Here is a 14,741-nt window from a genome sequence, read left to right as displayed (position 1 = left end):
TGAGGAAACCCAGCCCTTCGGGTTGTAGGACAGTTCTACATCTCGTAGCCCAGTTGGCCCTCCTAACAACTCTACAGCGTAGATATTCCACTTCTTAGGGGAGAAAGTTAAGGCACAGAGAGAATAGATGGCATATCAAAGTCATTCAGGAGGCACAGACCCTGGGAGGCTGAGCCAGGGCTGGGCCTCGAGACTTCTGTCTGCAAGTGTCATACTACTTTCATAGGCCTCTGCTGTTCGTTTTACCAAATTCATCATCTCACGCGGTTGTGTTAGAGCTTTAACTCTTACATCCTAAATCACAATTGTATTCTACAGGTAATATTGGAAATTATGCAGCTGGTTGAATAGCTATGTTAAGCTCTTTAAATGTGATGATAAAAGCAATAGCTAGCATTAATTGAACATTTACTATGTGACTGGGATGCAAAGAGCTTCACATGCATTATATTATGTAATTCTCCCAGTGACTCTCTGTCCTATATGTTTCTCTTATACCCATTTTACAGATGAGGAAACTGAACTCTAGGGAAGCTGAGTAAGTTAATTAAGATAATCTCGTTAGTAAGTAACAGGGCTAGGATTAAAACCTAGCCACAGGGCCTGTGCTCTAACTATGGACATGTATCCTTCATTTCAAGGAGTCACACTTATCTTTAGGTTTGCTCCTTGCATGTGGAATTACAAATACAGAATGCACCACCTGTTCAATGCATTCTTATTGGGTAGTGACTTAGGCAGGAGGCCGTGTGGAAGAGAGGTTAGAAGCATACACTCTAGACTTAGGCAGATCTGAACTTGAGTCTCTGTCACCAGTTGGCTCACCTTCCTGCACCTCTGTCTCCTTGTATCTAAAAAATCATGACACCTGCCTTCTGGGGGTGTTGTGAAGTCATCATGAATGTAAAATGGTTGGCACAGTTCCTGTAACATAATTAGGATAAAAGAGTTCGGTTATCACTCAAAATATCCTTTCTGAAGCTATTCTTTTACCATACTTTTCTAGCATTTAAGTGTAGGAAAATTCCTTGTGATTTTGGATGCCATGCTTCAAAACTAAAAATCCCTTTAAAAGAGTAACTTGTGAATGTATAGCCCTGACTACCAGGAAAGTACTTCTGAGGTGCTGTTCCCAATGCGTGCAAAAGTCATAGTGAAAGGTGTGTTATTTCAGGAGTTTGAATACACAGAGTTCAGGTTTACCCTGGCTGGGTTCCCTCCTACTATAGGCCTTTGTCTGAAAGAGCGAGCGTGGCAGCCAAGTATTTAACACAAAAAGGCCATCCACACACTCTGAAGGTCTATTTTAGAAGTGCTCTGTTGTGTCGGGTCATTGTCAGATGATCACTGTGCTTAAGAAAGAAGAGGACCTCACACTGGCTGAACTCCTGGTCTGTGTCAGCCACTGTCCCAGGAGCCGTGCGCACGTTTTCATGGTCTCATTCATCCTCACTGCAGTGACGTGTATGTCTTGCCATATTTGTGTCCAGAGAAGGGAACTGAAGCCCGGGGAGGTTAAGCCACAGGTCCAGGGGTCCCCAGTGACTGCATGCTGGCGCCTGTGTGTGCCAGTCTGGTGGCCCATGAGTTTGGATTTCATGCTCTTCGCAACGGAAACAATTCTGGTTACTTGAAGTGTGGAAGGAATTGATCAGAAGACTTGATGGGCTACAGAATTCACGGGACAGGTGAAGAACTGGCGTGAGGAACGACAGGGACCAGGGAAAAATCTGGGCGGATTCAGCAGGGGACCCCCGCTTAGGTCACATGCTCCTCCCTGGCGCAGAAGAGGCAGGACCCTGTGGTTGACGGCTCCACTAGGGCTGCATCCTTGGAGGGATGGGGGGTCCAGTCACCAGGAGAAGGAAGGGTGGACCTGGGCAAGCCACAACAGCAGACAGTCACTCGGCAGCGTTACAGTGCACCGTTAAGAAGAGCCACTGACTGTACCCTGTAAGTGTGAATATGTTTTATGGGGTGCCAGGCGCTCTGCAGGGCTGCGGGTGGACTGGCTGCTAAGGGAGCCTCCCTTGCTAGGAGCTGGTGCTGTTCCACAGCTGCTTCATCCAGGCCACTCCCTGCAGCAGAAGTGAGGCATCTGTCACCAGCGGGGCAGGGCCCTGGCACACACCCTTGTCCATAGAGCCAAGTGAGAAATGACTGAGCCATGTCACCAGACTCGGACAAACAGACTGAGATGGTTTCTGAGCTGGAAATGTGAGCTAGGTCGTACTCAACCGGCCCCCCGTTTCCAGAGGCACTGAACATGGAGCCGTGGGGAGTCAGCAGATGCCTGTGGGTTTGAGGGAACTTAGCCCCTTTCCTAAGGAGTTGCAGGTAGAGTTTGGGAGTTGGGATCTGAGATGCATCCTGGCACCTCCTGTGTCACAGTTTCCTACGTGGAGGTGAGCCCTGGAACCATTCGCATCCCGACCTCGAGAAGCAGTATGAGAGTAAAGCCGTGTGTACACAAAAGCCCTTCAGAAAGCAAAGAACACGATAAAAATGCTTTTCTCATCTCTGCCTTTTGACACACACACACAAAAAGATGCTTGTAACTCAAATGACCTAGTCTCTTGTAAGTGCTTGGATTCTGAAATGAGATTTTAGGATCCACTATGAACAAACTAAAGTTATGCTTTTAACCAAGTTGTCATGAGAAATTAAGAACTGGTAGTATCTGAATTTGCACAAATTATTCTGCGATAAAATCCATCTTTTGTCAAATGGAGGTGCCTAACCTCTTAGTGTTACTGTTTTGTTTTATTGTGGGTTTTTTTATTATTATTATAAAAGCATCCTAACCACATTTACAAAAAATCCTAGAAAAAAGTCAAAGTTAAAACAAATCACCATGCTTAGACTACCTTGACCGCTTGCATTTTGACATTTCATTTTCCCAAGTTGGAAGCATCTTTTTATAGTAATTATAGTGCACAAACAGTGGAATCATAGTTGTTCATTGATTTTTTAATAAGAAGTATTTCCATGTCTTCGCATAACCATCAGTTTCAATGAGGTAACCAGTCAGACCTCTAAGTACTAATAGAAAAGAAAATTCTCCAAAAGGCAGCCCCACAGCTGACCAGAGAGGAAAGTGAGTTCCCGTGTTTTGGACACTGCCTGGGAAACCAGCTCCGACCAGCCCTGTCCCCCCTCCTTGTTTTGTTAGACTCACTAATGTAGCTCAAAGCTGCATTCATTTCTGTCTCCACTCTTTCTTTAGATCCTGTTGCTTAAAATACCAGCAAGCCTCCGGGGGAGGTTTGCCCCTGACTGTCCCAGTTTTAGCCTGAAAGTCCTGCATCCTGGGAAACTCCTCGGTCCAGGACAAACAGGGACAGCTGGTCACCCTACAAGGAAGAAATGAAACAAATGTGTGCGAGCAGATTCTACATAATTGGCCAGCCCAACAGGGCTTATTTTCTTGTCCTTGAACTTCTCCGACTGTCAGGATGTGGGTCGCCCACGGGTGCCGGTGGGCTTCAGGACCACCCACCCATGCACTGCACCCACCTGGCTTCTCCGCTCACTCTCACTGCCTCCTAGGATATCTCGCCCACCCACCCAGCCCCAGAGGCAACTGGGATATTCCTGTGAGGTCTGACGAGAGTAAATGTGACATTTAGATAAAAAGAAAAGCTCGGGAATTCTTATGTTTAAGGCTGGGAGCCTTAAAGCCCAGCCCTGCAATCACTTCTCTTGACCATTCATCTGATTTTTTTTTTTTTGGTTGCATTTGACTTATGTGCCCTTTAGAAGTTAAAAATGTTTTCCTTGCTTTGCAAAGGAAGGATTTCCATCTGCCCCGCAATGTGGGCCTTCCACACATCACATGCACAAAATTACGCAGCCCAGCCCTTCCCTGTCGCATTCCAGGGAGTCGGTGCTCTGGTTTATGATGAGTCTGGAGGAACCGGGGACACGGCTCAGGGATGGGAGTCATTTCAATTCAGTCCAACAGACATGCACTCTAATGCTGTACCCCTAAGCCTGTTTTTGCTGTCCTCTGTGGGTTTTCATCCCTTAAAGTTGATATCGATGGAATGAAATCCCTTAAATCGATTTCAAAATATACTGATGATAGTAAGTAGCTACGGGAGACACTCAGACGCAAGCTTCTTTTAGTGGCCAGGGAGGGGAAAACGCCAGAGCCACTGGCGCATCCCCTAGTTAATCAGCATCTTTTCCTTGAGCTCTAGGGGAGGAATTGCTTTATAGACGATTATCTTTGTTAATCAGCTATAATGAGGCCTTCCTAGCATGGTGAAGCATTTAAGCCTTGTTTGCTGGTACAGATCACATATAATTGTTTCCATACTGTTGGCAAAACAGCTGTAGGAGTTTTGCAGGGGCCAGAAGTACTCAAGGCCTTTGAGGAAAGGTCTTTGTATAAACAATGCAAATTTTTATTGCTATGGGGGAGGTGAGTTTTTTCAACCGACCGGGATTTTCCCCTTTGGGTTTCTGCTGAGGAGAGTGGAGGTGGTGATGGCCACTAAAGGACATGAAAGACCCGTGTTCTCGTAGCAGAGGCCCGGGGCTCTTTCATCTTTGGCCGCCCCCCGGCCCATGCTGCTTGAGGATTTGGAGTGTGTCAAAGTCCTGGGCTTTTTAATTATGCGTAAGCCTTTTAAGAAGCCCAGACCAGGAAGGCAGAGGTGGAAACACATGCAGTGAAACATTTTATGTCCAGTTTGCGGATTCAACTGAAGGTCTTCTTCTCTTGAGCCAAACCAGAGCTTCCAAACAGATCAAAGGTAGCAGGGCATTGAGGAAACCTCCTTGCCGGGGACAGAGGGACAACACTTTATGAGAATCCATATTGTGTTCATTGCAGAAAAATAGCCTAAGAAGAGTAGAAACCAAGGAGAAAATTACTGAAATTTCCATCCTCTAAATTAATTGATTGTATTCATTTTTTTAAGTGTTTCATTCCATATAGGTGAATATGTACACCTATTTCATCCATTCATAATTGTGATATATATCTGACTTTTGACTTTCATACTTAGCATGTATGTGATAAGCATCTTTCACGTTGCTTTGTGGTCCAGTCAAACATTTTAAATGGTTTTGCTTTATCCCATAGAATTTCCATCCCGCAGTTCATTTAATCACTTACTAATTATGGAACCTTCAGATTGTGTTCAAGTTTTTCATTACATAAGACTAATGAATACAGTTATACAATTTTTTTTTTTCCATTTCTATGGGCTTATTTTCATAAAATACATTTCAAAAATTGGGATTCCTGGGACAAGTCTCAGTATTTAAAGTCTTCGTGGTAAGAGTGGACGGCTGCCTTCTGGAAGAGGCGCGCCTGTTACGCTGCCCAGGAGTCCACAGCTCATCAGCACTGGGAATTATCTGAATTCTTTTCAAGCAAATTGAAAATTGTTTGGGAAGAAAAAGATAAGAGTTGCCTCAGAGTTGTTTCTATTAGAATATCCATCAAAGTGGCCAAAAAAACAACAACATTGAATTCTGGGAAGGAGGGACATTTCTCAGGGGTGACAAATGGCTGTCTTATTTAGGAAGAGGCCCTGGAAGCTGCATGGCAGACACAGTTGCCTCCAACAAGTGACGCATCTGAGGCACCTGCGCCTGTCTGTCTGCCTCAAAGCGTTGTAGTTGCCCCTGTAAAATCAGTGTGGGAGACGGGAGAGTGCGGGTTAGCAACCCCCCGAGAAGGCCCAGCCCGCCAGCTGCTGCAGAGCCTGAAAGCCAAGCTAATGAAATGCAGGCTTCATGACAATCCTGGGCTGGCGGTGGCCTCATTTCCCCTAAAATGTTGTAACTGCAGCCCTCCTCTTGAACGTAGCCGTGCATCCGAGAGAGTAATATCACCCTGAGCAATACAGAGCCGGCACTTGTGCAGCCGAGAGAGGCCTTGATGTAGGTCCTATGAAGACTCGAACTTTGGGGACAATGCCCTGTTGAGACAAGGCCCGAGGTGACTCCAGGTGGTTGACGTAAATGAGCCCACCGCCCAGGACTGGCCCCCCGAGCACCGCATCAGAGAGGCCCGCGGTCCCCCTTCTCTCCCGCGCGCCCGTGCCCGTGGGCGCCCTTTCCGTGCCCAGGCAGGTCCCCGCTTCCCTCCCTGAGTCCCGCCTTTGCCCGCTCTGTGTCACGTAGGTGCTCCTCTACAACGGCCAGCTGGACATCATCGTGGCGGCCGCCCTGACCGAGCGCTCCCTGCTGGCCATGGACTGGAAGGGGTCCCAGGAATACAGGAAGGCCAAAAGGAAGGTCTGGAAGATCTTCAAGTCCGACAGCGAAGTGGCTGGGTACGTGCGCCAAGTGGGCGACTTCACTCAGGTAGGAAAGCGCTTCGGGGCCTGCGGGTTGTGGGGCTGGGATCTCAGATTGAAGGCAAAGCCTGAACACCCATTGGGCGCAGCTGGCCTCACGCAGAGGCCCAGGCCTGCCAAGGTGTGGCTGCCACAGTCGCCCTTTCCGCCAGGGAAGACGGGTGTGAGTGTGTATTGCAGCAGAGGGGACCAAGGTGTAGGTATTGTTCAACAATCACAAGGACGGTACCCAGCCAACGAGGTGACTCACTAATGGGAGAATTAGTCCATTTGGGAACCAGACGGAGCTGGACCAAACTCGCTGATCACACTTGTATATCACACATGGAGCCCAGGACAAAAATCTCTCTATCTGATGTCCTAGTGTGACCTTGACTTTAGGGGTCAGACATTGCCCCTGGCCAAGCCTGCCCACTGCACCTTCGGTTTGCAGGTCTGAGCTCCTGAGATGAACAGGGCTTCTCCAGGGATTACCCCAAGATTACACGGTCACCTCCAGAAAGTTTTTGGAGAAATTAAGACAGTCCCTTGGTAAGCTTTTGCTTAGTTAGTCAAGAGAAGAAAAGTCAAGTCTTTTGTACTTGATTTTTATTTCCCTCAATTTTTTATTTGAGGCAACATTGGGACCTCAGTTCTGTCTCTCCGGGTATTTGGAATTACAGCTTCTAAATGCTTGAATTTTCCGTTAGGCAAACCCGTGCTCCAAACAGAAATTAATCAGAGGCATACTTCCTTGAAAGTACTTTGCTCTGAGATAATAAATGAGAGTTCACAAAGAATTTCATAAGGGTTCCTGGGTTATGATATGGATTACTCATGTTAGAAGAAATCATAGGTCAAGTAAAATTATGGGTGTTCTCATGTAGGAAGGGTGGCTTTGCCTCCCCCACCCCAGTTGCTGTAACCATTAAATAACATGTAAGAACGGTAAAAGTCAAGATCAGGGCAAATGATTGAAAATCAGCTCTTAGGGGGAAGTTGTAATATTAATATTTAGGCCATTAAGGGCAGACTTGAATGCAGAGCAGCCGGGGAGCAATGGACATGTCACTTGTCCCCATCTGCTCACTGCTTTCCAAGGAGGGTGGCTTCGGGCACGCTCGGCGTGTCCTCCAGATCCTTTCTCGGCTACCTCCCCACTTGTTTATTTGTGTCCCCAGCCCAGCCTGTGGGCGCTGCAGTGGCTGGCATTGCACACGGGTCCTGACAGCTCTGTGCACAGGGCATCAGCTTGGGTCACCAGATTGTGGCCGCATGTGCCACCGAGGTGGGAAAAGGGGTTGGCTGCCACTCAGAACCTGTGCAAATATCACAGAACACCCGCTGACCCTTCTCATGGACGCAAAGCACACCGAGAGCTGCAACGGCAACTCCTCTGGCTGCCAAAACCGGGCAACCAAAGGAGCGAGGCCCACGTGTGTTTGATGGGGAGGCTTTCCCCACGTGGCAAGGGATCTGTGTGTCATGTAGGTGATTTAAAAACGTTGGCAGAGCTCCTGCCCCTGCCGCTCAGCGGAGGGTGGGGGCGAGTGGAGATGAGGCGGAATGGAGGAGGGAGAGAGCCCCGGTGTTCACAGAGGCATTCTCTGTGAGCCCCGAACCGACGCACCGTCCAAATGTCGAGTGGCTGACAGTGAAAACAACGGACGTCGGCCATGGGCTTGCATTTCTGCCCGAGACACACAACACAGAAGCACGCGTGTCGGCCAAAGATGAAACTGCCCCTGCCAGGCTCCGCAGCTCTTAATTTAAAATCAAAACCGTAGTAGACTTGTCTTTGGATGGTTCCTTAAAATGCCCACTTAAAGGAATGACAGCTCTACGCGGGGAGCACAGGGGGCTTGGGGGAGGAGCAGGCGTCCCCATGGATTCCCGTCAAGCGATACCGGGGGCCCCTGCAGCCAGCCCTCGGCAGCAGGCACAGGGTGAAGGTTGCTTGTCACCCCCTGCAGGACCTGGCCTAGAGCGAGCACGTCTTTGGCAGCTGTACCCTTCTAAGACTTGGACACGGCCTTATGTCATCTGGGGCAGTGGCCTTTTCTGAGCCTCAGTTTCTTCATCTGTAAAATGACAGGTTTGGACTGAGTTATCTCCAAGATATCTTCTAAGAAATACCTGAAATATTTACTTTTCACTAATGCCCAGAGGGGCCTTTTAGCAAGAAATATGGAATAGCATGGGTATAGATACACACACACACACACACACACACACACACACATATATTTCTCTCTATTACTGTTGACTCTGGTGTGTGTGTGTATGTGTGCATATGTATATAAGTATACATGTATATGTATATGTGTGTGTGTATATGTGCGTATGTATATAAGTGCATGTGTGTATATGTGAGTGTATGTGTATGTGTGTACATTGAGATAGAGGTTGACTTAATCCTGTTATAGTGCAGGCCAGAGGTCTGATCCTCTCTCTCTCTGGCTGGTGACAACCCATGGCCATCACGGTCAAGGCCACCTTTCTGCTCCTTTTGGGGTCTTTCTCTGTCCTTCTCTGAGAGTCAGAGTTGCTGTCATGAGCTCTTTCAGTGCTGTCATGGCTTTTGAAACGCAGGACATTTTATTCTTGCATCACTGAGTCATCGCCTTCACCCCCAGGAACTTTTCACTCCACATTTGAAAATATAAAACTGTAATCCGAATACTGGCAACACTGATGACCTTCTGTAAGAACATTTTTCTAGAATAAATTTTATTAAGCTGAATTTTTCTGACAAAAGCATTGAAACCATTACAGATTTTTCTATCTTTATTTTACTGAAAATATTTTTTTTGAAATTATTTTCCATATAAACATTTAAAGAAAAGTCCCTGGTCAGTTTTCGTTCTTACCAAATCTTACTAGAGATAGCTTCTCATATTATGACTTTAGCATAATATCCAGCAAATCTGTTTTTCCTGATGGTAGTTTAAGTCATTATCTTTTGTTTGTTTGTTTTCATGATCAATAGCAATTCAGGTTTTTCAGTGATCTCTGGATGGGTTATCTCAGCTAGGTAACATTTTACAGCTAGAACAAATTTTAGATCTAATTTTCCAGATGGGGAAAGTGAAGCCCAGAGGTTAAGTGACTGCCCCGAAGTCTCCTACCCATGTCGTGTCAGAGCTAAGATGCCAGGCCCTTGGGCCTGTGGTCTGCCACACGCCTTTTCATCCGCCGGGTTGTGGAATTCTGGCAGCTCCCCTGTAAATTATGTGATTGAATTTATCAATTCATAAATGAGGAAACCGAAGTTTTACCTAAGCAACTTGCTTAAGTTTCAAGTAGTAGTTGTGTCTGAGATTTGACCACCCAAACCAACCTTTCCCATGCACCACAGGGCCTTTTCACCTGAGAGGGCAGCCGAGTGGGAAGGGATGGGAGGCTCAGGTTGGCCAGAACCAGGCCACGCGTCTGCCCTTGGGGTGTGTGTGAGGTGGTGCTGGTGACAAAGGTGGGGTGGAGTGTGGGTGGTGCACAGCCTTTGGTGGCACATGCAATCCTCAGGGAGTCATTTGTCCCCTGAAAAGAGGGGCACATTCATGGAGAGCGGGCAAAGTCTGGTGTGCAGACAGAGGGCAGAGCTCCGGCTTCCTAACTGTGCTTTTCTAAAACTAGCATTATCTTTATTGTGTTCCTTTGACGACACACAACTAAAAGACGGAAAAAAGAATAGCCACAGTACCTTGAGTGGAAGGATTTGAGTGTTTCAACGGATAATCCACAGGGAGCTAGCCGCCTGCCTTCCTCGAACTTCCTGCTGACGATTCATTTTTTAATAATTTTAAACAGCTTTGGGAGCATTAGGAACTATTTCTGAAGGAAATCACAGTTCCAGGAAGGTCTTCAGCAACTTCTTGATTGCACTGGCAAGATCAGGGTGAGCAAAGAGCAATAAATGTGACTGCTTGAGAGGGAGTGAGCATTTAAGACACTATGTAATGGAGGAAAGTAACTGCCAGACAGATTTGAAACAATGATTACCAAATGCAGCTAATTCCCTGGGAAAATGTTTTGGCTCTGTTACAGAAACTGTTCGACAGAATATTCATCTCTCTCCCAGCCCTGTTCCCTTCCACAAAGGGGGAGGTCCCCATTCATGGGTTCTTTGTCTCCGTCTTCTAGAACTAGGGAAAATCCTTCTGTTCATTTATGGGACTCAGACTGTGGCCCGGAAACCAGAACATAGCAATCAAACCACACCCCACATCCTCAAAATGAAAACCTCTTAGACCTCATGGCGGGTTCTCCAGAAGCAGGCATTGAGACTAAATTTGGGATACAAGATGTTTATTAGAAATTGGCACCTTTGAAAGGAAGGGGTTGGAGATCCAGCTGTGATACAGGCCTAATAAACCTTGGCCAGCCTTGCAGGGAGCTCCAGAGAGAGTAGTTTCCATCAGTGTTCCACATCCGGCCAAAATGACCAGGCCTTTCTAAACCCACCTCACTCAGTCACCAAATGTGGGCATCATCTTAGGAAACACTGCTCTGTGCAGACCCTGAAGGAGCTGGACAGCTGGAGGCTTTCTGCTGACTGGACTCCCAGCAGCTGGGCAGCAAGTGCACCCATGAAGGGGGATCTGATGGTGGATGTCTCTGTCTGTCACATTGGCCACCCAGATAATGTAGTTGCAAGCTCTCAGGAGCCGGGGGGTTGCCTAAGACCACATGGAATATTGGTCTTCCTTTGTTTGTATTATGTAAGCTTTTGCCTACACTCTCAGTGTAATTTTGTCTTCTAGCAGCATTAGAAAGATGAATCCAGCCTTGCTTTTCAATTCTTGTTGAGATTCCAAGAGAGGAAACAACCGATATTCCAAGAAGAAGAATAGCGCATTGTCGGCAAATCTTTTTTTCCACTTACTTATTCTGGAATAAGAAATCACACCAAAATGTAGTGGCTTAAATACAATAATTTATTCTTTGTCACAATGATGTGGGTGGAATGGGCTCAGCTGGGTGGTTCTTCTGATTCAGATGACGCAAGCTGAGGTCACACATGCAACTGCATTCAGCTGAGAGTTTGGCTGAAGCTGGGACATCCAAGGTGGTCTCCTCTCCAGATGGCCTCTAACCAGGCAGTGTCCTGGCCTGGCTTTCACAGCATGAAGCTGGTTCCCCTAATTGAGAAGCAAGGATGACAGTCCTTTTAAGGCCAGGATTCCAAAGTCCCAGAATGTTATTTCCATTGCATTCTCTGGGTCAAAGAAAACCACAGAGCAAAGCCAGATTCATCTCGATGGGCAGAATTCGGCAAAGAATTTGGGACCATTGTTAATCTACTACATTAACTAAATCAGCACGACTTGACCCTGACTAATGTAGATTCCCAGGCCCTGTCTCCAGATATTCTGACTTTATTGATCTGGGGTAGGACCTGAGCATCAGTATTTAAGTGTCTTAGGGAATTCTAATGTGTGGCGAGTTTTGGGGAACCCTGAACTGTGATGTCTTTTGTCCCTCTATTGGTACTAAAATGGCCTTCATCTTGCAGGAGCCCTGTGTGGCTTATATTTCGATAAACTACCATTCTGATGCCTCAAGTGTTTTCTACACCCTGACCTATTTTACTTACTTCCAGGCCAGCCAGAAACCTGAGAACATAGTTATACTCTTAACAAACCAGTCATTGAGCTGAAGCATCACATTTAGCAAAGTGTCCCCTAGTCCACAGTGTCTGCTGATGTGGCTCTGGTTCCCTGAAATCTTCAGCCAAAACTTGACGCTACATTTTAGATCTCAGTCCCTGCCGTGCATTGTAGGCTTACAAGTGGCCTTTGTCCACTCAAAACACCGATAGACCGTGGGTAATTTAGACTCTAATTCATTCAAAACATTGGCTTCTTTTTCCCAGCCAAGTTTTTGCCCTGTACTGAAACGACGTGGTCCTTGGGTACAAAGTCTTTAGGTAGCAGTGTGCCTTTGTTACTTTCCAACAAAGAAACCATTAGATCAAGGAGGGCCTACTGTAAGCACCACCCTGAGGGGTTCTCAGCGGAGACTGACTGGTCCACCAGTCACCGTGGACTTGTTTCTGGATATTAGGTCCTTACCTGTTGTTTGTGGATGTTAATTATTGAGCAAATGCTATGATGGATGAATGGATACAGCTAATGCCACGTCAAAGCAGGAATGAGCATGCATTGATTTGGACTGAAGCCGTATCAGGAATAAACTTAGCACTTCCATGAGGCGATCGTTGGGTTATTTAAGAAGGGTTCTTCACCTGGGTGTCGGGCCTGCCTGTGTTAGGATTCAAGGGGTCAGTGAACTTAGAAGGGGAAAAAAAATTGCAGCTTTATTTTTACTAAGCGCTAACCCAAACAGCATTTCCTTCCATTATGAATTAAGAAATTTAGCATTTCCTGCCATTATGAGTGGCGGCCACAAACCACGGCGGCATTGGCAGTGTCTTTGACTTTGTCACCAATAGAAAGCAGACATATTTTCATATCAAATGCATACGCTGTTGCAGATACCTTGAAACAACATTTATGGCCATCAGTGCTTTAAGATTACAGTAGTTATCAGGCCCACTGGTTGCTCTTATTGAATGTGTTCATATAGAAATACGTGTCCTACTGTATCACAAATTTGTTTTTTACTCTATTGATAACTTCAATGTATGGCTTCATGTGGGATCTCTTTTATTTCTATATTTTGTTGTTATGTTATATTGTATATTATATTTTAAAACATTATTCCGAGAGTGTCCCTAGGTTGCCCTGGACAACAGCCATAAGAGTCCATGGCTATTGTCTAGTGCAACCTAGGGACACTCCCAGAATAAGACCAAGACAAAAAAGACCAAGAGCCCATGTTGTTAAGAGTATTTGAATTGTTAAAAATAATTTTCAGACCCTTCACAACCCCAACCACAGGCCACCTTTGGTGACTCCAGATGGAGAAGTTCTAAGCTTAACTATCAAGTAGAGGGATTTTATTTCTAGTTTATTTCCTGGGCAATTCTAACTACTTCTACTGTCACCGCAGTCCAGTGACCTTGTCGTAGAGGGATTAAGGGACTGGATACTACGTTAGACCTGGATTCGCTTCCTGGTCCACCACTCACTAGGCATGTGTCCTTGGGCAAGTCCCTGACGCTCGCCGGGAGATTCCTCGCCTGTGAAGCGGGGTAATATTAATACCCACCTCTCTCAGGGCAGGATTCATGATTAGGATTAATTGAAATCATGCTTATACATCGCTGCCCCCTGGTAAGCATGTCATATTGATTCTTCCCGCCTTTATTGACTTGTCCTAACCTTACTCTGTTTTCACAGGGCAAGAAGCACTTCCCAGTGTAAGAGGGTCCTTAATAGATACTATGTGTTAAAGGCTCAAATGGTGAAATGGGCCAAATGTTGTTTATGGGAAGGGCCTGGAACTACTGTAACTGTATCCAGTTTCAGCTTCTCTGTAGTGAGGGGACTGTCTTGGTGAGAGGTGGAAGGAACAGGGGGCTGGGGGTGTCCCACATTTTGCTCCACGGCAGGCTAATGATGGAAATCAAAGCGGCGACACGGAGGAGCGAGATGTTGCTAAAGCAGTGAGTCCCCTCTCCGAGAACAGTAATCGGAACCATCCCTGTTGACAGTAAACGAAGCACCCAGCCTTTTTGGTTTTGTTTTTCCGTGTGTACTTAGCTTCTAACATATGGAAACGGAGAAGAAGGGGACTATGGGAGTTTAGATTTAGAGAGTAAAAAACAACCCAGAAAAAAACCTCAAATATTTGGCAACTTGCTCTTCTGACGTCCAGCACGGAGATGTGCATGTTTGTTTTTGTTCCTAATATTTATTTTTTGATGCAGCAACCGGAGTCCCAAGGTTTAGATCCCGGCACCAGCTCTGTCTCCTTAGAGCCGCTTTGCAGAGGGGGACTCCCCATTTTTGCCTTTGTTTCCATTCAGTTGCTTCTCTGTACCCTCCCCACTTACTGTTTTTAGACAAATGGCCCATCTCCTCATCTCTCTGTTGGGCAGAAAAAAACAGCACAGCAGAGAGCGTGTTAAATTTCTTAAAGATTTATAGTTTTGTGAGTTTGCTGGCATCAGTGGGTGGTTTTTCTTTTCTTAAACTAAAAATTGAATAACATCCAGAGAATATGTATAATACGTGTGTAAGATACAACAAGCAGTGATAAATGAACTTACCGGCCCTTACACCTACCGACGGGTTTAAGAAATGCAGCATTACTGTGAGCTTGCCCTCCCCAATCCCATTCTCTTATTTTGTTTTCATAACCCTTTTCCCCTTTTTGAAAATTAATAGTTTCACTATAGATAAACATCTCTGTAAACAATATTTTACTTTTCAGGTTTAATTTTAGAGAAAGGGTTCACTGTGTATGTAACAGTAACACACTTTTGCTACTCAGCGCTCTGTGAGATCCGTCCACGTTGATATGTTCAGTTGCGCTCTT

General features: G+C 46.1%; 1 protein-coding gene across 5 annotated transcripts in view; it reads left to right on the top strand.

Moving 5' to 3' along the window:
- CPVL (carboxypeptidase vitellogenic like) overlaps positions 1-14,741 on the top strand; it is a 93,228-nt gene that overhangs the window by 70,218 nt on the left and 8,269 nt on the right. For 3 of the 5 annotated variants that reach the window (XM_081147327.1, XM_081147328.1, XM_081147326.1), the window contains exon 12: positions 6,142-6,324. The exons of 1 other annotated variant lie outside the window; for it this stretch is intronic. In XM_081147327.1, coding sequence (XP_081003453.1) covers positions 6,142-6,324 — 183 coding nt within the window. The remainder of the gene's footprint in view (positions 1-6,141; positions 6,325-14,741) is intronic. One more of the 5 variants, XM_081147329.1, reaches the window with a different exon arrangement.

This window comes from Miniopterus schreibersii, assembly GCF_964146895.1.
Source record: "Miniopterus schreibersii genome assembly, chromosome: 9".
NCBI lineage: Eukaryota > Metazoa > Chordata > Mammalia > Chiroptera > Miniopteridae > Miniopterus > Miniopterus schreibersii.
This window is presented reverse-complemented; position numbering and strand designations above follow the sequence as displayed.